Here is a 27,798-nt window from a genome sequence, read left to right as displayed (position 1 = left end):
ACAAGTTCAATGCACATGTGTACGAAACTCATCTGCACATCTATAGCAAGGTGCACCTCTGACTATCTGGAATAGTCTTGTTTTCTATTCGTGATCATGGCGATGCCTGTGGAGACTTCCACTCCTCCAGAGCTGGAGTTAATGCTGGAGTCACTGTGTGATTGTGCCGATCTTCAGGGTGAAACGAGATATTATCCCGCAGTGCTACATAATCACTATCCGCATAACCAAGCAAGGCCTCAATCTGGGTACTTCGGTGGCCCTTGATATGTGCGATCTCAATGCTTCCATAATTCACAATAGCACGACCCACTTCCTTGGGTTCTTGGGAATGATGGAGGAAATCCCCATTCAGAGCATCGGGAGAAGGCCGATCAACAACAATTAGACGCACTGCTTCTTGCTGTCCGAAATGACCTTCGACTCCAAGCACTCCAGCCGGGAGGAGACTTGCCTTGTTGAGTAGTGCTTCGTAGGCACCGTGGTCAATGTACAAAGAGCCATGGGGTGTAAGTCCATGAAGTAACCAGAATGTTCGAGACTGGATCGGGGCATCAGAGGGAAGGAATCGGGTGTGGAGAGGAGGTTTTGGTAAACTGGCAATAGCCGCCGCATCGTCGGGATTGCCGATATTTTGAAGTGCTTGTAGATACTTCACAATCTCATGAACGTTCCCGGGCTTTGAGCTCTTGGTGATGATAGTCGTCACGCCAGCGCTAGTTCCCAGCTTTGCAGCTACGATCTTGGTGCTCATACCTCCAGTGCCCAAGGCTGAGCCGGCAGATGAAACATCAGCCTCAAGCGTTGAGATATCGGAGACAACCTCAATGGGCTGAGCGTTGGGGTCGCTGCGTGGATTAGCCGTATATAGACAGTCTACATCTGTCATCAAGAACAGGTAATCAGCCTTGACTGTGGCCGCTGTAATCGCTGAAAGGGTATCGTTGTCGCCAAATTTGATTTCCTATCCATCATTGTGTTAGATTATAGATCTCTTCAGTTGTATCGAGTAATTGGAGGCTGCCTACAGAAACGGCCAGGGTATCGTTTTCGTTGACAATAGGAATCACACCCATATCAAAAAGCTGCTCAAACGTATTCTGGGCGTTGACATATTGGGTATTCTGGGCTTGATATTAGTATGAGATATCAGCAGTCAACGGGGTTTGAAGGCTCACATCGGCAATGTCATTTCTCGTCAGAAGGATCTGAGCTACGGGGACTCGAAGATGGGAGAAAAGATTGTCCCAAAGACTCATGAGTCGGCACTGACCAACGGCAGCAAGTGCCTGTATTCGAGGCAGATAGGTTGGTCTGTCGTCGACATCCATCCTTCGCAGGCCAACCCCCACTGCACCCGATGAGACTAAAACGACTCGGTGACCATCCTTGCGCAGCTTTGCTACCGTTTCCACAATTGTTGTGAGAATAGAGAGGATGGGCTCATGTGTTTTCTCGTCGACAATGGAACTGGTTCCTAATTTTGAGAGCATTTATGTCAGTCCCATTCCGACCTCGAGTCATTTCAAGATATATATCCCCGCACCTAGTTTGATCACGATTCTAAGACCCGTAGAGGCCATCACGGCTGAAGTCTCTCAGAGTGTATTGACTACCGGCTGGTCTCAACAGAATGAATTGGAGTGAATTGTCGTGTCTCATAAATTGGGGTGAGAATTAAAGAATCTAGATTTTGAAGAACCGTTTCGCATCAGAAGCAATCGCCGGTTTCTGCCGTAGCTCTCCGCCCTGTCGTGAATCTTCGTTTCGCTCCGCGGAAGCTCATGGAGAGTGTCTGCAATCAACATGTCCGATTCCCAGTCACCAGATCCGATTGCGTCATCTAATGGCAAGCCCGATACGGGCTACGTTGCCGGTGATGATACATGGACCCAGTTCCGCAACATCTATCGTATTCTGACCGGCAAGATGTCCTCCGAGGGAATTGAACAGTTCCGCGTTGCGCGAGATCTTCGAAATGAGGCTGATGATTGCAAACGCTGCGATGAGCAGCGCGACTTCCTCCTGCAGTACAGTAAGGCGCTTTCCCTTTGAAGCTCCTGCATGAAATGAAATAACTAAAAGCACTTCTCCGCAAAGGTCCCGTCATTCGCTACCTCAGCGATAATATCAAGCAACTAGGAGGCGATCTTCACAGTCATAATATCTACTGTCGTCGGTGTACAAATAGGAAAGCAGGTGGCTTTGATCCCGAGTATGGCATCTTGCTCTGTGCCAATGAAATGAAGGATCAAGGACATTTGGAGGATACACTGGCCCATGAGATGGTCCACGCTTATGACCACCTGCGGTTCAAAGTGAATTGGACAGATAATTTACGACATGCTGCCTGTACAGAGGTATGTATACTATGCTGAATAGCGAATGCTAGCTAGAGAATTTTGTCAGCTAACGGTTTGCTAGATTCGAGCAAGTTCTCTGAGCGGCGAATGCAGATGGTCGCGAGAGTTCTTCCGAAGAGGCCAATGGAAGTTCACTGAGCAACATCAAGAGTGTGTCCGGCGAAGAGCAATTCTTTCCGTGAGGGCACGACCGACCTGCCGGGACGAGGCCCACGCAAAGCAAGTGGTCGATGAGGTCTGGGGTAGTTGTTTCCGAGACACGAGACCCTTTGATGAGATTTATCGATGATATCGAACCCCTTTCACCTCTCCCTTCCTTATCTTGCAGTCTACAACGCCAGCTTTTATACCACCCTCTACCTGTACAATAGATTTCTTTTTGAATGTATCATATTCCATTGGCACCGAGGAAGCAAGATTAAAAGAACAAATGTCCCCATATCGCAAATGCTGGACGTGGCTATACTCCAGCAAAAATAACCAAACTCCGAATGATGCACACCAAAACCCGACGCCTGAAAACTCCGTCGTCTGGTTGACGAAAAAAATCATGAGAAGAAAAAAGTAAAAAGACAGCTTAAAGCCAATTTCCATGCATATGCGTTCATGCTTTGCCTTCTTTGGAGCCAGAGCTCCGCTTTGCATCTTTCACGCAGTGCTTGACAATCCAGGGGTGGCTCTGGATTTCATCAAGGGGAATCCGCTTCTCTGGGTCAAGAACCAGTAGCTATAGATCGTCAGCTAGGCTGTCTTGCAACGGCTAGGGCTTGAAAAACTTACCCTCTTGATGAGGTCCTTCGCTTCGGGGCTGACGAAGGATGGGACAGACATATCAGCCCTGGCAATTCGTCGCTGAGTCATGACAGGCGTGTCCTCGAAAGGTGCTTCACCCACCAGGAACTCGTAGGTCAAGACGCCCAAGCTCCAAAGATCTACCTTTTCGCTGTAGTAGTTGTCTTGGGAGCCCGGCTTTAGCATCTCCGGGGGCAGATAGTCAAGCGTTCCACACATTGTCTGCCGTCGGTTATTGGGGGCGTGGACACTCCAACCAAAGTCACTGATCTTGATTTCTCCATGGATACCGACCAGGATGTTCTCTGGCTTGATATCACGGTGCATGACATGCTTCTTGTGCAAGTACTTCAGTGCTGCCGCCATCTGTGCAATGTACTGCGCCGCCTTCCACTCCGGGAATCGGTGCTCCTTTCGAAGGTGTTTGTATAGTTCACCACGGCCGGCGAATTCCAGAATTAGGAAGATCCGCTTGCTATCATGGAAATGTCCGTAAAGTCTGAGGACATTGGGGTGACGGAGATTACTCTGGATTTCAATCTCGCGTCGAACTTGCTTCTGAACGCCCCCTTGTTGGAGTTCCGACTTGTGCAGCACCTTCAGGGCACACACAAAGCCAGAAGATCGTTCCTTGGCGAGATAAACACGGCCAAACTTACCCTTACCCAGAGGCTTTCCGATCTCAAACATTCCGAGGTGCAGCTGCCTTGGCACCGAAGTTTGGTCGTGCATCGAAGTTGACGTGCGTTGATCGCCGTTCTCGTCGGTATTTCGGGTCACCACTGTCCCCTGGCCTTTGCCAGGGGATGGCGGCACATTCATTGCATTGGCCTTGTTTTCATTTGTGTTTTGCAGCGCCAACTTCAGCAACTGAGCCCGGTTTGAATTGTTCTGGGACGAACCAAGACCGGACAACGACGCAGCCGACGAGATGGAACCCTTGGGCGCCTGAATTATCAGCATGCTAAACTACCTTCAAGTATTATGAGATTGGCATACTTTGTTTTTCGCATAGGTGCGATCCTTGTCGTCCTTCACAGACAGGTGCTCAAAGCGAGCTTCCAATGTTTTCGTTGCCATTGTAATGAGAATGTGGTAAACAAAACAGCAAGAAAGACCAAGGAGTGAACCAAGAAAGTGGACACAGAACCTCTATGAGGAGTAACGAAACATGGGTGGTTGTCGAATGTGTGAAGGTCGAATTGGAGATTGAAGTGGAGAGAGAGAAGAGGAACGGGTGTTTGGATTCCCGTAATCAATGTCATCCCCCCAGCAACGGCATCGGCCCGCCTCTTTCTCCGCCCGCGGGGCTAAACTTCATATCGCGATTAATAGTTGATAACGCTTTCATCCATGACGACATGGTTGGAGAAAGGACCATGCATTCCAGATCCGCGCCTTCTGTGCCGCCCACAATGCATGCGGCAGTTTATCCCACTAAACGCCCACAAGAGATCTCAGTTCAAGGCTTCCGTATCTCCACTCAAAAGCTACCCATCTTAAAAGCAGATCCGATCGAGGAGATGACAAGAAAGCTCGGCATTGCGCCTCCTGAAATGATATTCGGTGACAACTATGTGATGATTGAGCATGAGAAGAGTGGCTGGGGCATCAACTTCAACTCTTTCGATGCCCTTGATCGAGTCGACAAGACTGGGCAGTCGATGCTACAAGTGGCTTATTCGAAGGAATGGCAGAAGAGCAGGTACCGTAATATCGCACTGCAATATAGCACACTTATGCTGGGTGCCTATTTGCCATATATTCTAATGTCTCGCAATCAACAGGGAGAAAACACATGAAGGCATTAAAGAAGTAGTGAAGCCCTTCGACTGGTCCTACAGCACCGACTACATGGGCACCTTGAGCCCCAAAGCCCCATCATTCGAAGAGACCTCTGATCCGATACCTATCGAGCTTCTTACACGCCCAGATCCTATCCTGTTCTTCGACGAGGTCGTTCTGTACGAGGACGAATTGGCCGATAACGGAATCGCCATGCTATCGTGCAAGATCCGTGTGATGCCCGAAAGGCTGCTTCTTTTGACACGGTTTTTTATGAGACTAGACAATGTACTGATCCGTCTTCGTGATACCCGTGTCTATGTGGATTTTGCAACTCGCGAGGTAATTCGAGAATACCAATCGAAGGAGTGTGAATACGAGAAAGTGAGACAGGTATGGGTTACCCCATGGAAATATGCGCATATCAATGCCTGACTGACCAATATGACAGACGCTTGCAAACACTCGGGGTGATATTCCTGCATTGATGCGAGATGCCAATCGCTTGTCTGAGATTCTGCCCCTGGTGGAAAAGCGCTCAGAACGAGTCGTTCTGGATGGGTGAAACCTCGCTAGCCGGTCTTACCGTACCTGGACCAAAACGAGCCTAAAAATCAAACAAAAGTAGGACACATATCCGAACCCAAACGCAGATACTGGGGACTTTCATCAAGAGACCCAAGAGTCAAGATCACGCTAAAATGCAGTTCATGAGAAAGGAATATACAACCCTAATAAACGAAATGATCAGTTACCATATACTCTCAAACCTATGTATGAGCACCTTGTACATAGCTCTTAAGTCGCAAAGATATAACAGATATCAAGCCATACTTCAGAGTAAAGAGTGAACCAGTCTAGTCTAGTCTATTCTCTTTTTTTCCCCCTAATATTCGCATGGTTTATAAACTTCCTAGCTATCAGACTGTTCACGGGTAAGCGAAAGCGATGATTGGCCCACCCGACGCAAACTGTGCAAACATCGCGATAATCCAAAAAAGATCGCCGACGACTTCCAACACACGCATCCATCAACGAAATAATGTCAACCACTCGATTGACCTTGTCCACCTGCGGCCTCCGCAGGTCGGCCCTTTGCCTCTCGGTATATAAGTTAATGTCTCCCTATGCCGCGACTCCAATACTAATCAAGCCTAGCGACCTTTGTCTCAGCGCGCATCTCTCTCGACATCAGGGCGTGCAAGCCACAATGTTGCTTCAAGCACATCTCTCAAGTCATTGAATGCGGTATACAAATCACGCTTAACTCTTCCTCCCCGATCCAACGGCCTCATCCGCAATGTATCGACTGGGCCCGGAGCCGCGGCTGAGACCTACGTCGCGTATGGAATGACCCAGAAGCTTTTTGAAGCCTGCTCGAGCCAGGCAGACTACCAAGTCCCCCAGGCAACTCAAAAGGGAGTCGAGGTTCCTATGACAGAGTCGGGCGAGCATCTTGGCGTTAGTGATAGCTGGTGGTATCGAGGTGAGTAATGCTCGGAGGCAGGATTCAACTGGCTAGTTGGATTTAGTTTGGCAATATACCCAAATACTTACTTCTTTGTCTAAATAGAGCTTGGCCTTGTACCGACATTTTCCACCTGGTCACAAATTACCTTCCTGCACATGTATCTTCTGACCGTTCGACTACGCGCACTCCCCACTCGTGAAAGTGTCCAGACTTACTCCCGCCACCTGATTGACCACTTCTCACACAACGCCGAACACCGCATGGACGTCCTGCACGATATTGGGAGTCGTTCGATCCGCAACAAGTACCTGAAGGATCTCTTTATCCAATGGCGTGGAATTATTGCCGCATATGACGAAGGGCTGGCCAAGGGGGACGCGGTGCTGGGCGCTGCTGTTTGGAGGAACCTGTGGAAGGCCAACTCAGTAGGCGCTGATGGAAATGACATTGATTGGACCAAGGTTGCCTGGGTGGTGACTTATATGCGACGAGTTCTGTCGGAGCTTTCCAAGATGCAAGAAGCGGATATGGTTTTCGCGCTCAGCAAAGGAAATATCCAGGAGTCGGGTATCTTTGGATATTCACCTGCTGATAAAAGAATGGCTGGGGGTAAGTAAGCCTTCGAGTCTGGACATAAAAGTGCCTTTGAGCATGTACCTTCTGCCTTCAGGGTCTTGTTTTACTACGTTGAAATCCCGCCTTCTACGAGGTTAATCCAATCATGTACAGTATTCCATTAGAATTAGCTCTATTCAAGTGAAGTTATTTGAGACCGAACTTTTCTGTCTTGCTGTTTTGGTTTACCTTTGAGGGGTTACTTTTCTTGATGATCTAGTTCTCCTTCTTGCCGAACAAGTCTTTCTCAACCATACCGCGGCAGATGGGGTGGTAGAAGTCCTTGTACTTCTCAAAGGTTGCAAGGGCAACTGGGCGGTTGATCTTCTGGAGGTTGCGGTACCTGGGGATTTCGATTAGTTTCACTGACAAACTATAGTGGCTGGGCAACTCACAGAGGTCGCACAAACTTCATTCTTCCAATCCGACCCAGTAGCTCAGTGGTTGGCTCAATGACGCTCTCATCGCCGGCCTTCATACCAACCTGGAAATACAGGTTGGACACCTCGATGTTCTCGCTTTTGGACAGCCCGTAGACCTCGCCCATCAGTTTGGAAAGTTCTGGGCGGAGAGGTTGCTCCCAGCGAAGAATCTGTTCAAGGAATACAACAATCTGATTGGCTGTCAGGCCCTCGAGATCGCTCACCTGCGGTTTGAACGACGAGCTAGGAAGAGTCTCCCATTTCTTAGCCAGCGCATATACAACATCCACCAGAGATGTATCAAAGTCCGGCTTGGGGGGCATTCCAGGGGAATAGAACCACTTATCCCAGTCCAGTTCGTTCAATAGCTTGGATGCTTCGGTGTCTGACTCGAAGAAGCTCAGAATGCTTGCCTTGAACTCATAAGAGTCAAGAGACTTGCGCTGGAAAGTGGTGAAGTACTAGAGAACAAATGTCAGAACAGAATAGTATCGAATCACTTGGGCAAGGGAAGGGGAGACATACGTGAGGAATGAACTTGTCAAACTTCGGCTTGCCCACAAGATTCTCTAGGTAGAACAAGAAGTTGAACCCCTTCTCATAAGGAATGCTGGAGAATGCATCATCAGGGTCCTTGCCCTTGAGATCGGTGATAAGCTTCGTGAACTCGTGGTCATGACCAAAGTGCTCCACGGAATCTGTAAGCGACTTCCAACCGATAATGGCCGAGAAATGACGGTACGCCTCGCCATGGCTATCGGAGTGAAGTGGTTAGTACATGTCTAGAACGCCAGTCGCTGGTACACATACATCGCTGCCAGAATCTATTTGCAGGTTTGGTCAGAAATCTGCGTGGCTGAGCTCTATCACAGGGAAGTACACATACCCGTCGTTCCAAATACACAGTCCAGCCCTCGTTCAGCCAGAAATGTTCCCACGAGGCGTTGGTCACCAGGTTACCACTCCAACTGTGAGCCAGTTCGTGCGCAATGACATCGATATTTTCACGATCCTTCGAGATGATACTGGGGGTCGCAAAGGTAAAAATCGGATTCTCCATGCCACCATACGGGAAGCTGGGAGGCAGAATCAAAACGTTATACTGGCCCCAAACGTAAGGAGACACGATTTTCTACATCTTCAGGTCAACATATTGAGCCTATGCAATGAATGTGGTTCGAAATACCTCGATGGTTTTAATGAAGGTCTCCGTGTCGGCCTCCAATTCCCACTTGCACTCCTCCAGCTTGTCCGGGCTGGTAGCTACCACACTTCGAGGACCGATTGAAGCCTGAGAAACATCTCTTGGTGGAAATATTTAGCGATAATTCACCCAGTAGTATCACGGGGATATTCTTACCCGCTGGCGATCGCGAACAGGTAGCTGGGGATTGGGACCGACTGGTGGAATCGGTAGAGCTTGCGACACGATTGCTGGGTCTCATCCGACTGGGTGAGGAGACCGCTCGTCATAACCGGCAGGGGGGAGGTGATGTTGAAGTCCAAGGTACTCTTGACATCAGGTGTGTCCTGACAAGGGAAAATCGACCGGGCGTGGATGGCCTGACATTGCGAGACTGGAGTCGAGTCAAAAGGGAGCCCCGAATATTCCGAATGTTTCTATCTGGTTAAATACTCACACATATATGGATGTTTCTTGTTGGAGGTTTGGGCGGGAGTCAACCATTGTAGTGCGGTGCACTTCTCGGTGGTTTCCACGGCAATCTACCAGACGGTCAGTACGTTGAAATTGGCATTGAGAGACTGTCATAAAGGCTTTGGTGGGATTGGTGAAGGTGGAACATGGAAGAAGCGACCTACATCCACCTCAATGGTTTCATTCAGCTTGACACCTTGCTCGAGACTAATTTTAAGTGGGGTGCCGAAGGGATCCAGCGTGGGAAGAAACTCCCACTTGGTAGCGTGGCCATCAACCTTGACGGAGCCAATGTCCAGGTGACTGGTGTCTAGGATGATTTCTCGCGACACAGCATCAGTGATAGAAGTGAATTTGTGGACAACATTGCCCACCAGCTTCTTCTGGTCAAACAAGATATCGAAGTTGGCGGTAATGTGAGTGGAGCGCCAGTTGTTGTAGTTGCTCAGGGTGTTCGGATCCCGCGGATTGGTCGCCATGGTCATTCTGCGCACAGAAGAAAAGCTTGAGAAGGAAGGAGAGAAAGCGCGCGAGAAGAAACGTCCGAGCGGGATGGAGGGATTCATCTGGTTGATTCCATGAAGAGTTTTGGTGGTTCCGGCTCTAAGCGTGAAAGCGGACAAACCAAAACAGCTGTTCGGACTCCGGAGTATAGAGGTCAATCAGATCAATCGGATCAATCAGATTTGAATTTGATTTGGCTTTTGGTTTTGGAGTTTTGATTTCGGATTTCGGACTCCGAATCAAATAAGAGTATGATATAGATCTAATGTATCATATAGAGTTTCTCCCTTTAATGATGTATACAATACCGTCTTAACTGTGAAGTAGTACCACGGTATATTGACTTCGAATTTGAATAGAGGCATAGGAGAGGAATAGGACCAATAGGAACGCTTTACAAGTCCAATCCCTTTTTCTTCTCTATTTCTCCTTCATATTTCTACATACTTTACCCATACACTGTACCATCAAGTATACTGACAGTATTCCCCCACATCTCATCCCCTTTTCCCACCGCCCGCGTCAACCCACACGGACCACCCCTGAAGAATAATCCCGCTGGTCCCGCCCCTGACTCTTCTTCTAGTGGGACTTTGCAGGGAGATTGAAGATAATGTACTCAATCTAGCAGTCATCAATCTCTCTCGCGATAGATTATCCCCGGTCTCGAAACAATGCGTTGATCCGGCGCATGCAGAGGACAGAAACACACCAACCCCCCTCCGTCACTTCCTTTTTTTCTGCTACTTCGCTTGAACGTGGTCGAAGCATGCGTCCTGCAGTCAAATCCTTTTAAACGGTGGATTTGTCCGGTTTCATAGAACGAACGTGGTTGACCAATTTCGCCTCGATAATCGCGCTACAATCGTCCCTATTTCTCAATGCCCGGTCTCGACCTCTGAATCATATAGTGCCTCATCGAATCGTACTCCTCCGCCCTTGGAAAAATGCTACACCGCTCCGCCCTGGAAGATGAACCGAGATCGTTCCACCCTAGACGTCCCTCGGGATCACTCATGGAGCCCCCGTCGGCCGCGCCTCCTAATCGCCCAGCGTCTCGCTCCTCCCGCCCAGCATCTCGCAACCGAATGGGAAAGACCTCAGGAGCTATTACTCCGACAGGACTAGGTATGGTTACGGAAAACGCGCCAGGTCTCGTTACAGATGGTTCGTGGGGCAGTAGCCCAATCAAAGAAGGACTGGGGAGTGTAAACCGCTGGTCGCAGTCCACCGCATCGAGCAAGGGTCTACCAGATTATATGGGCCATCGCCGAGGGAGCTCCAAGATGTCAACTTCGGGACACAGTCCACAACGAGGACCAGCGTTGGGAGAGCTCCCCGAGCTGAGCCTGCCGGACCTGAGAGCCTCGGAGATGTTTTCCCCCGACTCGAACTCCCACCTCGATCTTTCGTTCACGGCCTCGAGTCATTTGTTTAATAGCTCTTCGCCAAATGAACAATATAATTCCAGAACTGGGCCGTTTTATTCTCAAGGCCACGTGTCTCGGCCTAGTGAAGGTGCCATCTCGTTAGCAGACGGGGAAGCAGAAGCAGATGGCCGACAGCATGGTCAGACCCAGAAAGCAATGCTGTCCAAAGCACTGCAGAAGGCTAACACGGCTGTGCTTTTGGACAATGCAGCCAACTTTGAAGGCGCAATGGAAGCTTATACAGATGCATGTCAGCTGCTGCAACTAGTGATGCTCCGTAGCAATGGCGGAGATGAGGAAAAACTTAAACTCCAGGAGATTGTATGTTTGCGCCCTCACATTGTCGGACATACTGGAGCTCAACGCTAACTTTTGCAGCGCGACACCTATATAATACGAATCACAGAACTTCAGCGCATGGACTTGCCTCAACCGGATAGCGATAGCAAGGCTCTTCCAGATCGCCCTTTGAGCCAGGAATCATACGGCGAATTGTTCCAAACTTCAGTGATGGAAGATTCTCGTATCCAGAGCCAACATAGTTCGAATAACTCAAGCCTTGGGTTCGATGCGCCAATAGAAGATGCCAAACCATTCCCTTCCGAGTCAACCCCTTCTCGCCGCCAATCTTTAAGGCCAGGCGTGTTTGATGACCAACTACGGTCTATGGCTATGCCTAGGAATCCACAGTCTGGTCGATCTACTCCCGTCAGCTCAGGTGGTAGTGCTGCTTACCATCAACAATATCTGGAGCCCTCTTTGCAGGAAACCAATGAATCAACCTCATGGCTGGATACAATTGATGAGTCCGGCGCATCCTCGCCGTCATCTGCGAACTCTAAGGCGTCCTCAGTCTATCTACGACAGCGCACAAGTCGTCGCATAAGCACTGACACTGAGGCCGAGTTCGATGCCGCCCTCGATGCAGCCGTAGAGGCTGCATACGATGAGGGGTTGGAGCCGGTCATGGAGTACCGAGAGGAAGAGAGTGATGATATCGTGGCAAATGCGCGCAGAAATATTGAGCTGGCTAAGCAGCGAGTTCGTGAAGCGGAGCTCGAGGCAGAGGTTGCCATGAACCGTGGCCGAGAGATACGTCGCTTTCAGGAACAGAACATATCTGCGAATCCGGTGGCACGAAATTCAGACTACCTCGATGAGGAAGCAGAGGAGGAAGAACGACTGTTAGAAGAGATGACCAAGGGCTATGTCATGGATGATTTTGAGTTTGGCATTCAGTCTAAGTCGGCGCTCCCTCGAGAATCTGACTCTAGCAACATGTCTGGCAGAACCTGGGAAAGCTCAGCCGCTTCCAACATCACGGGTACTGGGGCTATTCTGTCTACACTGACGGAGGACGAAGACATCCTGCCCCCTGATCGGAGACCAGAGCAAACTCCTCTCCCATCTTCTCCTCCATCAGTCGCTTTGCCTCCAATTCCCTCCGATTTCCCTAGCTTACCGCAACGAGCTTCTCTCTCTCAGCCTCCCCCTCCTCCCGCAATGGGGCCACCTCCGGTCCCAGGTGTCCGAGCGCGGCGCCTGTCGGGGCAGGATTCAGGTGAACTGAAGATCGAAACCGATGCACGATCTCGTACCGACTCCAGCATCTCTGATCTCGAATCCTTCACAACCTCCCTAACAAGTCGCCCCCCACCGCCGCCACTTCCCAAAGACGAACCACCCTCAGACCTCTTCAAAACTCCCGCGTCAACTTTTCGAGCCAATCTGTACCCCTCAAAGCGTAACCCTTCGATTGGGTCCATCACGGACCATACAAACCTCGCCAAGGCCCGCACTCATGAAGATGACGAGGCTGGGCTTACCCCTGTACCTGCAGGGCGGACCATGGGCAAGATACCGTCTGCTCCAGATGGCCTGGACAAGTCTGGTTCAAAAGCATTTCGATCCCGCAATGTATCCGTTCCCAATCCCGAGACGGCACCCGGCTCTCCCACTACCCCTTGGAGCGGTTCATTCCCCACTCTAGATACTCAGAAAGCCATCATGAGTGGCAGTGTTCCTGTCATGCCAACGCCAACTGCTACGTACTTTACACAAAACGGATTGCCTACCAGTGGCCTCAACCTCTTTGACTGCAATATACATTCTCCCACAGCCTTGGGCTGTCCAAATCCTCTTGTGGCCAATGCACCCCTTCCCCTCGAACCGTGTCCAGAGTCATTTCTCCTTCGTCCCTTCTGGCTTATGCGGTGTCTGTATCAGACACTCGCCCACCCCCACGGTGGCTATTTGTCCGCCAAACTCTTTGTTCCTCGGGATGCCTGGCGTGTGAAGAATGTTAAGATCAAGGCCATGGAGGATAAGGTGTCCAATTGCGACCTCCTGACCGCGGCGCTGTTAAAATTGGCCCAGGTAGACACCTATGATGCCGATGCCGTGCTAGAAGAAATGCAAGCGCTTGAGGGTATTCTTGATCAGGTTCAAACTACATTGTCTAAAAAGCTGGGTCACGATGTCGGCATTCAGACGTCAATGCCCCTTTTCAAACCGAATGCGACAGCAGAAGATCCCGCTCATCCGGACCCTCCCCATTCCAGGACCTCAGGTACTTCGAACAAGTCTTACCTTCCGACTTGGAAACGGCTACGGGCTAAGACCTCTGGGATCAGTACAACCGCCTCCGCTCCTCCGAGCGTACGGGAGAGCAACAAGGATAATCTGACCCTCAACTCTCTTCCCATGACGTCGGCACCCACCACTCACATAAAGCGCAATGTCACTCAACTAGAGTTCTCGGGTCCGCAGGCCAACTATATGGGAGCTTTAGCGCGTCTTTTTGATGCTGCTCAAGTGATAGGTACGTGCACTTTTCCAACCTTTTTTTCCCATTCTTCTCACCATTTCCATGCTAACCGATCTAGATCAAATTGCCCAACAAGTTGAGGATCCCGGACTCAAACACTCATCGTCAACCCACGTCGGTCTGGAGCTCAGCACACGTCATGCAGCCGAGTTCTTTGGCTTCTATGTGTGCCGCTTTGCACTGGCTGATTTGGGCATCATGCTTGATAAGTTTATCAAGCGGGGCAGTGAATGGGTCTTGGGCTAGGAGTCTATTCATACCACAGATCCCACACCCTTCCATGCCATCTAATACCCTCAAATGGCCTGTCGTGGCCATCTTGAAATTTATTTGCCAATATTCTTTTGACGTTTATATTGACCTTCCGCCATGTCTTTTAAGATACCATGATTCGCCTCGTTAAGATATGATTTGAAGAACATAATTGCCATGAGATGGGACTTGTACCTATTTTTTCTTTTTGCCCTTTTTCCTTTGCTTCCTTTTTCCTCTCGCATCTTGTAAAGCAAGTTCTCTTATCCCGATCGCTACTGTCTCGTAGCCCCCAACCATTCTTCAATCTATGTGACGAGTTGCGGGCTGTCGGTGAGAGCTACCATATCACATGATTATTTTCTGCGACGATTGCATTGAATAGAAATATTACATTACGAAGAAAATAAAGCCAGCTTGGACCTCAGCATCGTATGAATGGGAGAAAGGAAAGAAAGAAGACAAGTACTGATCTATGAAAAAGTCAATAGAAACACAATTCGACAATTACTTGCTTTTCATATACCAATTCCGGGTGATCGAAGCCAGATTTGTCGCCGCCTCTCAGCATCACGAATGATCTCTGCAGACAATTTCAGACTTGGTGCCAAGTGTGCGTATCCATTGACCTCGGCGATCACACTAGAGATGATGGCATCGACATGAGGCGAGGCTGGGAGTAAAATCGATAGAGTGGGCGACATGGTAGCACCCATAATCAACAGGGTTTGTGATACCATCGACAAGGCGCCTTGCCACAGATACGGAAGGTGGCCCTCACGATGGCTGGTGATGTGCTCGAGTTGGCGCAATGTGGCCTCCAGACATCTTCGACTGCACTCTCGCACATGTGAGTCCATACCAGCTTGCTCATTCTTAAATACGGCTAGAATATACGGGCGGTAGATAATTGTGCGACATGCATTATAGCGAAGCCGGAGAACGGTCTGCATAGGATTGGTGAGTGGTATTTGCGTGAGAGGAAATTTTACCGGACAAGGCAGACTGTCATGCCACTGTGATAGCTGGAAGTCCAACTCCGATACTATAGGCCCCAGTGCTGCAAGTGTGTGTGAATGGTCTTTCTGATAGATGAGGTGACTGACTCTGTTAAGAAGTCTCCGCAGTGCAATCTCGGCCAAGAAGTACCAAAGCTCATCTCGACCTGGCGGTTCTTCGGTAGGCTTGCCAGTGTGATATCCGTCGGAATCATGATCATCATTCAGAACCCCGTCATCATCGTTCTCCTCTTCCTCAAAGCCCCCTGGAAGGTCGACAAATTCCTCAAAGTGGACAAGACCTGAGTGCGGGAGATCGAGTTCCGCCAGCAGATCACTCTCGTACAAAAGTAAGTTCCAAAAGAGCCGTTTACTGGTCTCTTTCCATTGTGCAGGCACGCGATTCGAATCGCCCAATAGCAATTGTAATTTCATGCTTCCATTTGATAGCAAGTTCCAAGCTTCCAGCGGACGCACCAAGTAGAACAAATATGCCGAGGCAAGAACCATGCATTGGACAGCCATGACAGAATTGCGCATCATGACAGATGGTAAGAGATTCCAAGCAGTGGCAAAATATGGAAGCCCTGGCGGTTCACAGTTTAGGGGCACCGATGTCATGCTGCCCTCTCGGCTGGCACATCCTAGAGCTAGGACGAGCAGTACGACACAAGAGACCGGACCCTCTTGGAATCTTTGGGCCAGAGCGGTTTTATAGTCACGATTCCACGAGTATGGGTTTACACAGGCATACCAGACGTTGGCATGACCGAAGAAAGCCTGCACATAGGTAGGTACATTCCCTAAATCTAATCCAGAATTCGGTGTCATTCGTAATGGTTCGCGAGCCATCTCTAGCTGAAGCAGATTTTGCGGATTGTAGGGCTTCGAGACCAAATCGCGCATCAGAGGCCATTGCAGAAGGTGCAGGCCTGGGGTGATATGCACCCTGGGCATTGTAGAGATGCTGATACTCGAAGGTGGGTTGGCCCAAGATGCAAACCCCACCGACGTTTTCCAAGTTGGAGCTCCGTTGGCTATCTTCGCCACTAGATCATCACTGCTAATATTGGTATCATGACTTGTTGTTGGAGAGCTCGATGACAAGGCTGGTTGAGGTCCGGATGTAGACGAGCTTGCATGCAGCAGACCTTCGATCCGAATAAGATGCTCCAGAATCAACTTATCGCCCATATCGAGCTTGATACCTGGCTCTCGGTACGTGCATTCAGCATCTAAATCTGTGCAAAGCTGACATTTGGGACGGGCACCGTTGCAGCGTGTCTTGCGCAATCGGCATATCTGGCACTATTGGTTTTTTTTTCTTGTACTTAGCTAACGGCAATCTTGTAAAACACTTCAGCGATAGCAAATGATGCCTACAGCGATTGTGGCCCGTCTCCGCGGGTAATCGGCCGCCTCAGAGTTCGATCGTTTCTTGTTGGACTCATAATGGACGTTACTTCCTGCGACGGAGTCAATATCTCTTTCTGCTGACGCCATGATTCGTTGCTTGCAAGCCTCCAGCGCCGACTTTCAACAACCTGTTGTAAGGAACTGAAGAGTTCTTTATTGATGATGGATTCAGGGGGAAAAAAGTAAATGTACATGTCATCTGATTGTCGATTGTTGGGAAGGAATCCTTGCACGCGGGAGGTTTGGAAAGAGATATATGGAGAAATATCGAGTTTAAGCGTGGGCATCGGCTTCTTCAAGTAGACATTTTCAAAATTAGCTTTCAGGGAAAACGTGGATATATAAGATATCAGTAGGAAATCTCCTTGAACAGCATAGAGCATGCAATAATTCCGATTTGCGGGGAGAAATTGCCCGTCTGGGCCTAGTGCTCTCCGAGGCATGAATCTTGTTGAGTTGCATACGGGGATACGGTCCGTGGCTGATTGGGAAGTCAGTGAATCAGAACAACACCACAATCTCACCAAGAAAGTGCTTCGGAAGAGATAGAGGGAAAGAGAGAGCGAGGGAGAGAAGTCCATTCCCCCGCGAAACTGATAACCCTTATCTTATCCGCACGTGGACGCGTTCCAAAACAAACGCGCTCCTTTTCTGTTTGATCGTGAAAATTGTGCCTGTGATCTTACTCAATACTCAAATCACCAAGCATCTCAAATATGCCGCGCCCTGCTCCTAAGCGGAATCGATCCACCAAGGCTCCCAAGCCTGCAGCAGAAATACGCGATGAGGTTTCCCACCCCAAATCGCCAGAACGAAAGTCTACATTAGACCCTCGACAAACTCTCCGCAGTCAAACACCCTTAGCTACCAGCTATGAACAAGCCATTGAATCATCGCCAACTGGCGACCGGCCTGGTACAGGCAGCCGTCCTGGCACGGGCAGCCGGCCTCCGACAAGATCTCGTGGCTACTCTTCGACGTTATCCTTTGCGGGTCGAAAAGGTGATGCGAACTCGCGTGTTCCAGGTACCCCCGGGTTCGAAAGCTCAGTCTTGAGCAATTTTCGTCGACGTCCCCGCCAACAGAGCATTTTGCAGATGATGCAAGCGGAAGATGGCTCATCAGAACTTGATGACGAAGACTTCCTGGGAGGGTTAAGCCCCCAGGATGAGTCTACACCTTTGAATCTGCCACGAGGAAAATCACTACTGTTGAACCCGGAAGAACAATCTTCATCATCATCTGAGTCCGGGTCGCTACCATCATCTGGCGAATCCCGCAAGCGCAAGCGCGAGGAAATACAAGTACCCCAATCATCCGTGGAGGAGGCCCCAGGGTTTGTCCAGGATTCACCCAGCGTTACACCAGTCCCTCGCAGGCGCTCATCCCATGGATCGGAAGAGACACCACAACCTATACCATTCCCTGAACTGTTTAGTCAAACCATGGCACTGCCCGCTAGTAGCAGTCCACCTCCACCGGAGAGTACTCAAGGCTCTATTGCAGCGCCGCGCTCGCCAGCCGCTATTCGCCAGATCTCTGAGAAGAAGAGGTCTAAAGACACGGCCCAGCTGGCCACAGCAGCACTTCGGGAAAGGCTGCTTCCCCGTCGACGCCAACCTCGCCGTAAACGCCGAACGGCGGGCGACGGTGACCCCCTCACTGACGAAAGCGATGATGGAATGCATGCGGCGGCCTCCAGCGACGAGGATGAACTGAGCTGTTTGCCGTCAAAAAGAACGCAACGTGCCTCGTCGAATAAACCTAGACCCCTCCGCAGCGATCGAGCTCAATCCAATCAAAGACCAAAGAAGTCCAAGGCCAAATCAGCCCCGGCTCCCAAGCCGTCTGAGTCACAGAAGCCAGCCAGGGGAGATATGGATAAGGAAAATGAACTACTCCTCTCCTCACCATCATCATCACCGTTATCCTCCCCACCAGACTCGGACGCAAGTGATTCCGAGGCCGAGACAGTGTCTGGTCGACGCTACATGAGTGCCGAGTTGCGTGCTGCCGCCATGAAGTTTGCAGAGGTGGATAAATGGCAAATGGAGTTTGAGGAAATATCTGCGTCCGAGACACATAGTCCAGGTCGATAAGGTGTGGGTAGGGATTGTATCAATGTGTCATGAAACCAATCAGATTCTTTGAAATTCCATCAACCGGATGCCCATAGATAAAGGGCCCCGCAATCCATGCGACCCGGTAAATACAAACATCTGCCCCGCAAAACTTTTTTCCCCTCGTTTTTAGGACATTCTTCCTCAACTCAACTCACCATGGCATCGGTTGACACAATTCTTGCTACTAAATACCCAGCCAAGGCCCACGCTCGTCGTGTGGCCGAGTCTCTCCAGGCTCGTCATGGCGAGGCTGGCGTTCTCTACTTGGAGGCGCAAAAAACACGGTTCATTGAGGACAACGACGAGACCATGCCATTCAGGTAAGTTCATTGTTCCTGGGATCGCTCTGTAGGCCCTTCACTGACTGTACAGGCAACGTCGCCCGTTCTTCTACTTGACGGGATGTCTACTGCCTGATGCGTCTGTGGCCTACGATGTCAAAGCAGACCAGTTGACCTTGTTCATTCCTCCCATTGATGCGGACTCTGTCATCTGGTCCGGCCTGCCTATGTCCCCCGAGGAGGCTGCAAATCTCTATGATGTTGATCGTGTCCTCTATACCACAGATGTCAATGCTACTCTGGCTGCCATTGCGGCCAATCAGGGCGGCAAAGCACCCATTTTCGCCATCTCGGAACAAGTGTCGGAGGATGTCAAGCTCCAGGGATTCTCGACAACAAATCTCTCTGTTCTGAAGGATGTCATTGGTGACGCTCGTGTGGTGAAGGATGCGTACGAGGTGGCGCTGCTGCGAAGGGCCAACGAGATTTCCGCCAAGGCTCATATCGCCGTCATCAAGGCGGCTCAAGCTGCAACCAACGAGCGCGAGTTGGAGGGCGTCTTTATCAGCGCTTGTATTGCCAATGGTTGTCGGGAACAGTCTTACCACCCCATCTTTGCCAGTGGCGAAAGTGGTGCGACGCTACACTATGTCAGCAACGACAAGCCCCTCGTTGATTCAGTCACCCAACAGCGGAAAAAGAACCTGCTCATCGATGCGGGTGGTGAATATCAGACTTACTGTGCCGATATCACCCGCGTGATCCCCTTGGACGGTAAGTTCACACTGGAGACCCGGCAGATCTATGAGATTGTCCTTGAGATGCAGTCGCAGTGCATTGCCGTGTTAAAGGATGGAGTCAAATGGGATGATGTCCATGCATTGGCGCATCGCATCGCAATTAAGGGATTGTTGAAGCTCGGAATTCTGCGCGGTACGGAGGAAGAGCTATTTGAGAAGCGGATCAGCGTGGCTTTCTTCCCGCACGGCCTTGGACATTACCTGGGAATGGACACCCATGACACCGGTGGCTATCCCAACTATGCGGATGAGGACAAGATGTTCCGGTATCTGCGTGTGCGCGGCAACCTGCCAACGGGCTCTGTCATCACCGTTGAGCCTGGGGTAAGCTGATCATTGTATTTGTGAGAGGAAATTTGATCATTGCTAACGTAGCTTCTCAGATTTACTTCTGTCGATTTATCATCGATCCTGTCCTGAAATCCCCGGAGTTGGGCAAGTACATTGATGCGGATGTTTTGGAACGGTACTGGGCCGTGGGAGGTGTGCGCATCGAGGACAACGTTCACATCACGAAAGACGGCTCCGATAACCTGACCTCTGCACCAAAGGCTCTTGTCGAGGTGGAGAGCCTGGCCCAATAAGCTTTGAGTCACGACAATGAGATTCATGAAAATAGATTACATGTATTAATTTTCTCTTCTGACAAAGGATCTATGATATATGATTCATCTCCTGGGTAGTCCTCAGAACTTAGAAATCTCCAAAGTTCAGGATGCCTTCATGGCAAGATCATACAGAAGGAAAAGGCTTGTCTAGATGTAGAGTACCCACATCAAAACCCAAATCTAACTATTGAATCAATACGCAATACGCAAAGGGGGTATCAGGCCCAGAAGCACTGGCTCTTTAAGTGTGTATTACTTCTCACCACGAAGACGCTTCCTAGCACTACCACGAATACTCGAATCGACCTCTGTGTTTTTCTCATTGCGGTCCATCACAATTGTCAGCACATCGAAGGCGAACTCCGGCACATCGATACAAAGCTTTTTAAATTGGCCCTCCAGATCATGTCGCAGAATATGGCCACGGGAGGCCCAATACGAGGCGACAGGTCTTCTGATGGTGGTATCATCAGGTTGGGTGTGCGTGTAGACATAGCGGGCGTAGGCCAACTCGCCGCCTGGCGTGCCATTGACTTTGTGGATTTTTTTATGGGCCAGACTCTTCAGATGAAGCAAGCCCAACTTTTCGGCAAGCGTGTAGATACGCGCGTGGCTGAGCAATTGCTCTCCACTGTCATCTGTCTCGTTTGAGGGTTCCTCGCTTTGCGTCACGGTGTAGTCGCGAGTGTATTGGAATTGAAGCAAGCATCGGAATGCCTCGACATTCTCGGTGGGGAGGAGAATACTCCGCTAAGAAAGCACGTAGTATTAGCGACATGGCAATTGCTGGTTGTCCTTAGATCATGACTTACTGGACCGGCTGTGTCGAATTTGCCCACGAATTCATTCAGGAAGGGCGACTCGAGGAGAAGGGTCTGGTGAGCCCTGAGAACTGTTTCATCCTCCCCTTGACCGACGGTGATCTCAACAAATGGAGAGGTAAGAAAGCTAGACAAGGTGAGCTGGGTCATTTGAGGTGAGTAGGATTCCCCAACAACCTGTGCCATAGTGTCATGAAGCTCAAGAGCTTGAGGCAAGAGACTGTAGTGAGTGGGAGCATGGGAGATTCTCTTACTCCAAAAACTTGTCAGTATTCTTTCTCTTGAGAGGATCTGGCTGCGAATCCGGCAAAGGGATCACTTCAGGAGCTACGTCAATCTCGCTTGTCTGCTGGGTACCATTCATGTCCACATCGGTCGAATTGCTGGTATTCAAGGGATTGGAATTTAATTGTGAATGACCCGGAGTATTGATCTGCTCCGAGCCAGGAACTTGGACCTGCGGTAGATCCATGGTTGTTAAGAGCTCGGAGTTAAGGAAACGGTTGTCAAGGTCAGTGACAAGGTCACGGGCGGAGAACATGAGTATCACCTCTCACCTTTGTCACCAGAACAAGACAACCAAATTCATCGCTGATCTTTAGTTATTATTGTTGTTATCATATCGATTTGACTTGAAAATTATACGGTCGTCTAAATCTCAAGCATCAACGTCATATCTTTTACTCCAATTTGCCACAATACCCGCAACAGCCGGACCAAGAAGCTTGCACATCTGTGAAGTTGGACAGAAAAGAGAAAGAACAAAGAGAGAATACACAAAAAAGGGTGCAGTTGAAGATACTTACCTTATATTCATGTGAACCTCACCATGATATCCTCGGACCAGGGTGACCTTCTACAAGAACAATTCGTGTCCACCTCCACGTCTAGCGACTTAGAGCTTGATGAAGCTCCAAACGGACAAAGTGTGTCGGTGAAGCTCCAGGAGACAGATCAAGCAGGTCAATACTTGTTAACGGCGGAGGACGCCAAGCTGCTCCAGGAAGTTCTCCATCACAAATTACATCTCGAGAGCACTGGTGGCCTAGATTCAGAAACACGTCGCTTTCGCTTTCAAGATTTGGAGTTTACTCGGCAGCTAAGCACCTTTGACCGTCAAAATCCAAACTTTTATTCCTCCCAATTTCATGGGTTTTTCACCCTTTTTTGGCTTGGGGTGGCTTTGCTGCTGGTCAAGATCGCTGCCAACAACTGGAGGGTCTACGGCACTCTCTGGGGCAAAAATGAGATTATCCACCTGATGTTCCGCAAAGATGTCCTAGTTTTAGGCATATCGGACTTTGTTTTATGTTGGTCGACAATCCTTTGTCTCGGTCTCCAGCGGGCCGTTCTCCGGGGATATCTACGGTGGAGCGTTCTGGGGTGGCTCATTCAAAATGTAATACGTGAGAATATTGAATAACAATAGGGAATGAAAAAGGTGGCTAATGCGAAAGCTGCAGATCTGGCAGACGGCATACCTGGCTATTGCTGTTTGGTGGACTTATCATCGTGACTGGCCATGGACACATACTGTTTTCATGGTCTTACATTGTTTAACGATGCTGATGAAGCAGCATAGTTATTCTTCCTTCAATGGGTACTGTAAGTTATCCCTGGCCATTTCTATGCTTGAACCACAGATATGCTGACCAACATTACAAGTATCTGAGCTGTACAGAAAGCGGGAGTTATTAACGATCCGGTTGCGGCGGTTAGACAAGCACAGCGATGAAAAAAATCGGTCTCTTTTACATACCTCTGCGAGAGGCACGGGGGGTGATCTGGACATCGCTTGCCCTAATCAAATTAAACATCGGCAACCTATCGACCATCAAAGCTCTGTGGATCACCGAAGCTTTCGGAGATCCAGTGCTACAGACCATCTCCTGGCACTCTCGGGGAGAATTGAGAGCGGGACCCCATTGGGGAAAGACCAGATGGAATCTTTGAGAGCGTTACTTGAACGCGAGATTGAGCTTTTGTCCGACGGCCTTCGAGGCCATTCTTCGTCGACGAATCATTATCCTCGGAACTTGACCATTAGTAATTTCTGCGACTTCATCACGCTGCCCACATTGGTCTATGAGCTAGAGTATCCGCGAACAGAGCGCGTGAACTGGGTCTATGTGGCCGAAAAGACCGCGGCCACCTTTGGTATCATTGTGGTCATGATTGCCATCTCGCAAAATTGGATATATCCGGTCGTCATGTCGACCTTGCAGATGAAGGAGAAAGGATTCACGATGCAGCAGAGATTACAGGAGTTTCCGTGGGTTTTAAGCGAATTATTATTTCCTTTTATGATGGAGTATCTCCTGGCATTCTATGTGATCTGGGAATGTGTGGTAAGTGTACTCTGACAACGGATTCTCGGAGATGCCAGCTGACGACCACTCAGCTCAATGCATTAGCAGAGATCACCCGATTTGCTGATCGTGGATTCTATGCCGACTGGTGGAACTCGGTCTCATGGGATCAGTTTGCCCGTGACTGGAATCGTCCAGTGCATAACTTCCTACTGCGCCATGTCTATCACAGCTCGATCAGCACATTTCACCTCTCTCGTGTGTCAGCCAGCTTGATGACATTTCTCCTATCAGCATGTGTACATGAATTAATCATGCTGTGTATCTTCCGACGTCTCCGAGGCTATTTGTTAATTCTGCAAATGTCACAGCTTCCACTTGTCTCATTGAGCCGAACCCGCCTGATGCGAGGTCGAAGGCTTGTGGGCAATATCTTCTTCTGGTTGGGGATCTTTACTGGGCCCAGTCTGTTGTGCAGTTTGTATCTGATAATCTAGTGTCAAGGCTTTGTCTCGACTAAGATACATTTACACCACTCGAACAATTTTCTCTTCTGACCTATCTTCCCAGGTCACCTTAGCCCGAATGGCAATTTGTCAAGGGCGAATCTCCTGTTTGATCCACCATCGCTTCATAATGCTCATTGATTGCGGACCAACTAGCCACTGCTGTGTCATGCCAGATCTGTTTTTCATGGATTATATGGATTTGCGGGGGAGATCTCTCCAATCCTGTCATCAAAGTTGGCAAGGAACCTGCCACCACGTGAACACGACTAGTCATATACCTGTCAGGCCCTCCAGAGCCAGTATATGTGACAAAGCAAAGGGCCAGGCTCAAGGCTTGAAAGAAGTCCATAGAAACGACAATCTTACTCTCACATTATATATGAGCATCTTTACGGTTCCAGTTCACTCGGTCTTGATTGCTGTTTAGAAATTCGCTCATTTTAATTGCGAATTACTCCACTCGCTGGGATCGACATTGAAAGCAGATGTACAAGTATTTGGATGATAAGGAATCAATGAGAGAAAATAACATAAGATTCGCCAGGAGCGTAGTTTCAATACTGCTGCAAGCTCGGTAATTCCCTTGGGGGATAGATATGCAATACTATCATAGTGGAGCATGTCCTTACATCTTCTCGTGCGTAGCCATGAGGGAACCTAAAAAAAAGGGTCAGAAACCGGATACTTTTGTCACACAAGGGGGTTTTGAACATACCGATGAAGGTGGTGACCAGCCGAGAGCGTACTTGGCAGATGTCCTCCGGTACCAGCCAAATGGTAGCCCCCATCTTTCTAGCAATACTGATGCTCAATTTAGCGTTGGCGTACGCCTCTTCATCAGTTCGACCAGGGGTGACCAGGTCATAGTCGACATAGCTGCTCTTCATGCCGTTCAGCACATCCAGAAGGAACAGACCAGTTCCAATAGACTTATCCTTGAAGCTGCGGATCGAGGAAGACTGGCCACCGCTCTTAGACATGTCGTTGGCCCATCGAATCATCTCCGAGTCAGTAATCTCACGCTTGCCTAGCCGTTGAGCCAGAGCAGAGAGGGTGTTGGTGATATCCCGACGCATCAGCTGCCATACCAACCCGAGAGTGAGAGTTCGCTGACCATCAGTAATATCAGCACCCTGGACGCCCACCAGAGAGAAGCCGTTTGATTTCCCAAGCTCAATAGAATAGTTCGTGTTCTCTACAGCCTTGAAACGCATCAATTCGCCACCGGATGCCGGGGGTTTGTTGACGTGTCGCCAATTGACACTCCCGGGGATGACCTTGTCGTAGGCCTGCAAGAGAATGCTACCATCGCGTAGGTCGTCAAAGAGCGAGTTTACCGATGGCTGAACATCTAGTGAGTTCAGCCAGAGCGTGAACACTCTTGCCTCACGCTCTCCTTCGGCGTCAAAGTCCTCCACTTCGAGCTTCTCCTCTTCCGTAATAGGATCCAAGCCCGGATGCGTGTTGAACAAATTAGCGACGAAGGCAAGGTTCAGCTTCGGGTTTCCAGCCACAAGTGAGGTCGGTGTCAGGAACTTTCGGCAGTCCAGCTTCTCGGCATTGGTAAGGACCTCCTCAGCTCGTTGAAGCAAGTCTCCGGTCTGAAGAGGGCTGCGAGAGCAGACATCTGGGGCCAGTTGGTTCAACAAAACCGTGTAATTCTCACCATCCTTGACATCTGTCGAGAAATTTGAGACTCTACATTGCAAACTCATTAATGATTACTCGAATCATCTTTAAAAAATTGCTGGCAGCTTACCTTCGGTCCCATTTCGCGTTCTTCAGATGGTAGTTGAACCAACGGAGTAGGATCTGCTCCGGGGGCAGGCGTAGGAACTGTTCCAGAGTCTCATCCTCGTCCAGGAGTCGGTAGAGTTCGGGGTGGAGTTTGATGTCAATCTTGCCCAGCAGGCCACGACGAATGATCTGCCAGATCAGACCCAAAATCAAGTGCTCACGAACCTCAATAATGTCCCCACTTCCAATGTTCACAACCGAGCAGCCGATACCCTTGGCAGAGTTGATCACAATATTGTTGTTCTCAGTCATGTGGAAGGCGTTCAATTCCTTGATTCTCTTCCCTGCCTTGTTCAGGACACGCTCATCAATAGTGTCTGGCACACTGTCGTTGATCAACTTAGCCAGCACCAAACCATCCTTGCACTTATCGAACATCTCGAAGGTGTCGGTAGGGAAGGGCAGAAGGTGGCCAACATCCGGATCGCCAGCCAGAATGGCATTAATGTGCCGGGTGAACTCAGTTCGCTCATCCTCGTTGATGGTATGTGTGACATTGGCTGATGAGCCTTGGACGTGAATTCTACCACCAACACTTCCCTTGGAAACATGACGGGATCCGCCAGCGCCCGCGCCGGCTCCAGCCCCAGCTCCTTGAATCACAGCCGCGGGGCTAGATCCACCTTGAGCGCCGGGAGCAGGCCCCGAACGGAGTCTCGCTACTAACTGAAACCGGCGTTAGCTCCCACCGTTCGTTCACTGGAAGTAGGTGCGATGCAGGAAGAGACGGAATGGCCACATACATCGATATAGTCCTCTAGCTCTACGCGCCGGGAGCTGTCGAGCTCCACACCTTTCAAGGCCTGGCGCACCACATCATACGGCTGTCGTTCAGACTGCTGGGTCGCCTTGATCACCGAGGCTTCGTCCAGATAACCGCGGTCGTCGATATCCAGCTTATGGAATGCGTCCTGGAGGGAGAAAATCTCACCCTGGTCCAGCTGCGGGAATCGCCTGAAAACGAAGATGGGTGTCAGAGAACAAATCTCGGTTAAAAAGGATCAAGAGTGGTACAGACTTCTGGAGCTTTAGGGCGTTCATCTTAAAAGACCAACGTGGGGTGGTTCAGGGCGGACCACGAGAGAGAAACCCAACCGATCAGGAAAGGTGGAAAAGGACCAGATTTCGGTCACCACAGGGGAATTGGGCCTCCGAGTAATCAAGTAATACTCGTGGAAATTGACAAGGAGAGGAGAAGGAGGGGGGAAGGAAGACGGAAGAGACACGGAGAGAGTGGGGTCCGATGAGCCACCTTCGCATGGCGTATGTTGCACCAGTATTGGTATGGTATTGTTACGGTCCGGTACACAGAGTATACGCCCCTTACCTATATTATCACATGTGGTTCCAGGTATTTTACAGGTGCTTACTTCAGCCTCCTTGTTATCATTTCAATTAGTCTGCCTGATGACGTCGAAGTTGCTAGGTAACAAGGTATTTTTGGATCTCTTCATCTTCCCTCTACTTCTATAACTTCGGCTATTCTTGGATCAATGGGTTTCATTTCAACAGGCTCAGTGGCCAGGAGGCCTGGTGATATGTCTTCATCCCATCCATTAACACCCAAGCTCATTGCGATCATTCCCGTCTTACTCTAGCGCTCGTCGAGGGTCATGGGGACCACCATGTGAGGCTCTGTCGCCAGGGATCAATTCACCGCGCTGATCTTCTTACCTGAGAGGATACTTCTGGTGGATACCATGTTTGAACTGAAATTGTGGACTACTGTACCTAGGTACTTGGAGCTACTGTATCTTGAACCTCATTGTTTATGATTATATATATATACTGTACCAGTAAATACATACATTGATGTGGAATACATATGATGATCCTGTAAAAGAAAGCTTTACCCAAATGCACATATGTTATCAAATTCATGCATCCAAGGCTCAACGGTGTTTTCTCCCGGGATATTATTGGAACCCTCAAAAAGTAAGAAACTTCTGCTTATCAACTAATTATGGAGTTGTTGCTGTCAACTGTAGATGATCACCCGCAAAATGGATTACATCATG

The 27,798-nt window shown here is 49.6% G+C and overlaps 13 protein-coding genes across 13 annotated transcripts; 7 read left to right on the top strand and 6 right to left on the bottom strand.

The window, feature by feature from the left end:
- Positions 1 to 94: 94 nt before the first annotated feature.
- Positions 95 to 1,583, bottom strand: N7503_004716 (glutamate 5-kinase; the record flags this gene model as incomplete). The annotated part of the gene is made up of 4 exons (XM_057064263.1): positions 95 to 964; positions 1,029 to 1,124; positions 1,179 to 1,477; positions 1,547 to 1,583. The coding sequence occupies 4 exons, from the start codon at positions 1,581 to 1,583 to the stop codon at positions 95 to 97; spliced, it is 1,302 nt and encodes a 433-aa protein (XP_056922006.1).
- A 223-nt stretch (positions 1,584 to 1,806) lies between these two features.
- Positions 1,807 to 2,652, top strand: N7503_004715 (mitochondrial inner membrane protease ATP23; the record flags this gene model as incomplete). The annotated part of the gene is made up of 3 exons (XM_057064262.1): positions 1,807 to 2,035; positions 2,101 to 2,360; positions 2,425 to 2,652. The coding sequence occupies 3 exons, from the start codon at positions 1,807 to 1,809 to the stop codon at positions 2,650 to 2,652; spliced, it is 717 nt and encodes a 238-aa protein (XP_056922005.1).
- Positions 2,653 to 2,967: 315 nt separating this feature from the next.
- Positions 2,968 to 4,235, bottom strand: N7503_004714 (aurora family serine/threonine-protein kinase; the record flags this gene model as incomplete). Its single annotated transcript, XM_057064261.1, has 3 exons — positions 2,968 to 3,090; positions 3,144 to 4,103; positions 4,155 to 4,235. 3 exons carry the CDS (start codon positions 4,233 to 4,235, stop codon positions 2,968 to 2,970), a joined length of 1,164 nt encoding a protein of 387 aa, XP_056922004.1.
- Positions 4,236 to 4,516: 281 nt separating this feature from the next.
- N7503_004713 (TIP41 family protein) lies at positions 4,517 to 5,547 on the top strand (the record flags this gene model as incomplete). Its single annotated transcript, XM_057064260.1, has 3 exons — positions 4,517 to 4,860; positions 4,943 to 5,333; positions 5,392 to 5,547. 3 exons carry the CDS (start codon positions 4,517 to 4,519, stop codon positions 5,503 to 5,505), a joined length of 849 nt encoding a protein of 282 aa, XP_056922003.1. The 3' UTR covers positions 5,506 to 5,547.
- Positions 5,548 to 5,963: 416 nt separating this feature from the next.
- N7503_004712 (uncharacterized protein) lies at positions 5,964 to 7,067 on the top strand. Its single transcript, XM_057064259.1, has 3 exons — positions 5,964 to 6,045; positions 6,099 to 6,426; positions 6,514 to 7,067. Exons 1-3 carry the CDS (start codon positions 5,983 to 5,985, stop codon positions 7,026 to 7,028), a joined length of 906 nt encoding a protein of 301 aa, XP_056922002.1. The 5' UTR covers positions 5,964 to 5,982; the 3' UTR covers positions 7,029 to 7,067.
- A 114-nt stretch (positions 7,068 to 7,181) lies between these two features.
- Positions 7,182 to 9,765, bottom strand: N7503_004711 (bifunctional aminopeptidase/epoxide hydrolase). The gene is made up of 9 exons (XM_057064258.1): positions 9,270 to 9,765; positions 9,089 to 9,173; positions 8,809 to 9,025; positions 8,635 to 8,752; positions 8,319 to 8,580; positions 8,259 to 8,262; positions 7,974 to 8,202; positions 7,422 to 7,909; positions 7,182 to 7,369 (listed from the first exon to the last, which is right to left on the bottom strand). The coding sequence occupies exons 1-9, from the start codon at positions 9,669 to 9,671 to the stop codon at positions 7,243 to 7,245; spliced, it is 1,932 nt and encodes a 643-aa protein (XP_056922001.1). The 5' UTR covers positions 9,672 to 9,765; the 3' UTR covers positions 7,182 to 7,242.
- Positions 9,766 to 10,556: 791 nt separating this feature from the next.
- Positions 10,557 to 14,112, top strand: N7503_004710 (uncharacterized protein; the record flags this gene model as incomplete). Its single annotated transcript, XM_057064257.1, has 3 exons — positions 10,557 to 11,360; positions 11,418 to 13,860; positions 13,925 to 14,112. The coding sequence occupies 3 exons, from the start codon at positions 10,557 to 10,559 to the stop codon at positions 14,110 to 14,112; spliced, it is 3,435 nt and encodes a 1,144-aa protein (XP_056922000.1).
- Positions 14,113 to 14,636: 524 nt separating this feature from the next.
- On the bottom strand, positions 14,637 to 16,619 carry N7503_004709 (Zn(II)2Cys6 transcription factor; the record flags this gene model as incomplete). The annotated part of the gene is made up of 2 exons (XM_057064256.1): positions 14,637 to 16,424; positions 16,500 to 16,619. The coding sequence occupies 2 exons, from the start codon at positions 16,617 to 16,619 to the stop codon at positions 14,637 to 14,639; spliced, it is 1,908 nt and encodes a 635-aa protein (XP_056921999.1).
- A 629-nt stretch (positions 16,620 to 17,248) lies between these two features.
- N7503_004708 (uncharacterized protein) lies at positions 17,249 to 18,631 on the top strand (the record flags this gene model as incomplete). The annotated part of the gene is made up of 1 exon (XM_057064255.1): positions 17,249 to 18,631. The coding sequence occupies one exon, from the start codon at positions 17,249 to 17,251 to the stop codon at positions 18,629 to 18,631; it is 1,383 nt and encodes a 460-aa protein (XP_056921998.1).
- Positions 18,632 to 18,811: 180 nt separating this feature from the next.
- On the top strand, positions 18,812 to 20,320 carry N7503_004707 (aminopeptidase P family protein; the record flags this gene model as incomplete). The annotated part of the gene is made up of 3 exons (XM_057064254.1): positions 18,812 to 18,975; positions 19,028 to 20,060; positions 20,120 to 20,320. 3 exons carry the CDS (start codon positions 18,812 to 18,814, stop codon positions 20,318 to 20,320), a joined length of 1,398 nt encoding a protein of 465 aa, XP_056921997.1.
- Positions 20,321 to 20,596: 276 nt separating this feature from the next.
- N7503_004706 (uncharacterized protein) lies at positions 20,597 to 21,637 on the bottom strand (the record flags this gene model as incomplete). Its single annotated transcript, XM_057064253.1, has 3 exons — positions 20,597 to 21,094; positions 21,157 to 21,292; positions 21,420 to 21,637. 3 exons carry the CDS (start codon positions 21,635 to 21,637, stop codon positions 20,597 to 20,599), a joined length of 852 nt encoding a protein of 283 aa, XP_056921996.1.
- A 357-nt stretch (positions 21,638 to 21,994) lies between these two features.
- Positions 21,995 to 23,971, top strand: N7503_004705 (Sterol O-acyltransferase ACAT/DAG/ARE; the record flags this gene model as incomplete). Its single annotated transcript, XM_057064252.1, has 4 exons — positions 21,995 to 22,564; positions 22,629 to 22,770; positions 22,831 to 23,513; positions 23,567 to 23,971. 4 exons carry the CDS (start codon positions 21,995 to 21,997, stop codon positions 23,969 to 23,971), a joined length of 1,800 nt encoding a protein of 599 aa, XP_056921995.1.
- A 637-nt stretch (positions 23,972 to 24,608) lies between these two features.
- On the bottom strand, positions 24,609 to 26,821 carry sac6 (fimbrin; the record flags this gene model as incomplete). The annotated part of the gene is made up of 5 exons (XM_057064251.1): positions 24,609 to 24,640; positions 24,699 to 25,681; positions 25,743 to 26,446; positions 26,524 to 26,734; positions 26,799 to 26,821. The coding sequence occupies 5 exons, from the start codon at positions 26,819 to 26,821 to the stop codon at positions 24,609 to 24,611; spliced, it is 1,953 nt and encodes a 650-aa protein (XP_056921994.1).
- Between the last annotated feature and the right edge of the window lie 977 nt (positions 26,822 to 27,798).

Source organism: Penicillium pulvis (genome assembly GCF_028828015.1).
Source record: "Penicillium pulvis strain IBT 33274 chromosome Unknown contig_23_segment0_segment0, whole genome shotgun sequence".
NCBI lineage: Eukaryota > Fungi > Ascomycota > Eurotiomycetes > Eurotiales > Aspergillaceae > Penicillium > Penicillium pulvis.
The sequence above is the reverse complement of the archived record's forward strand: the minus strand, read 5'-3'. Positions and strand labels throughout refer to the sequence as shown.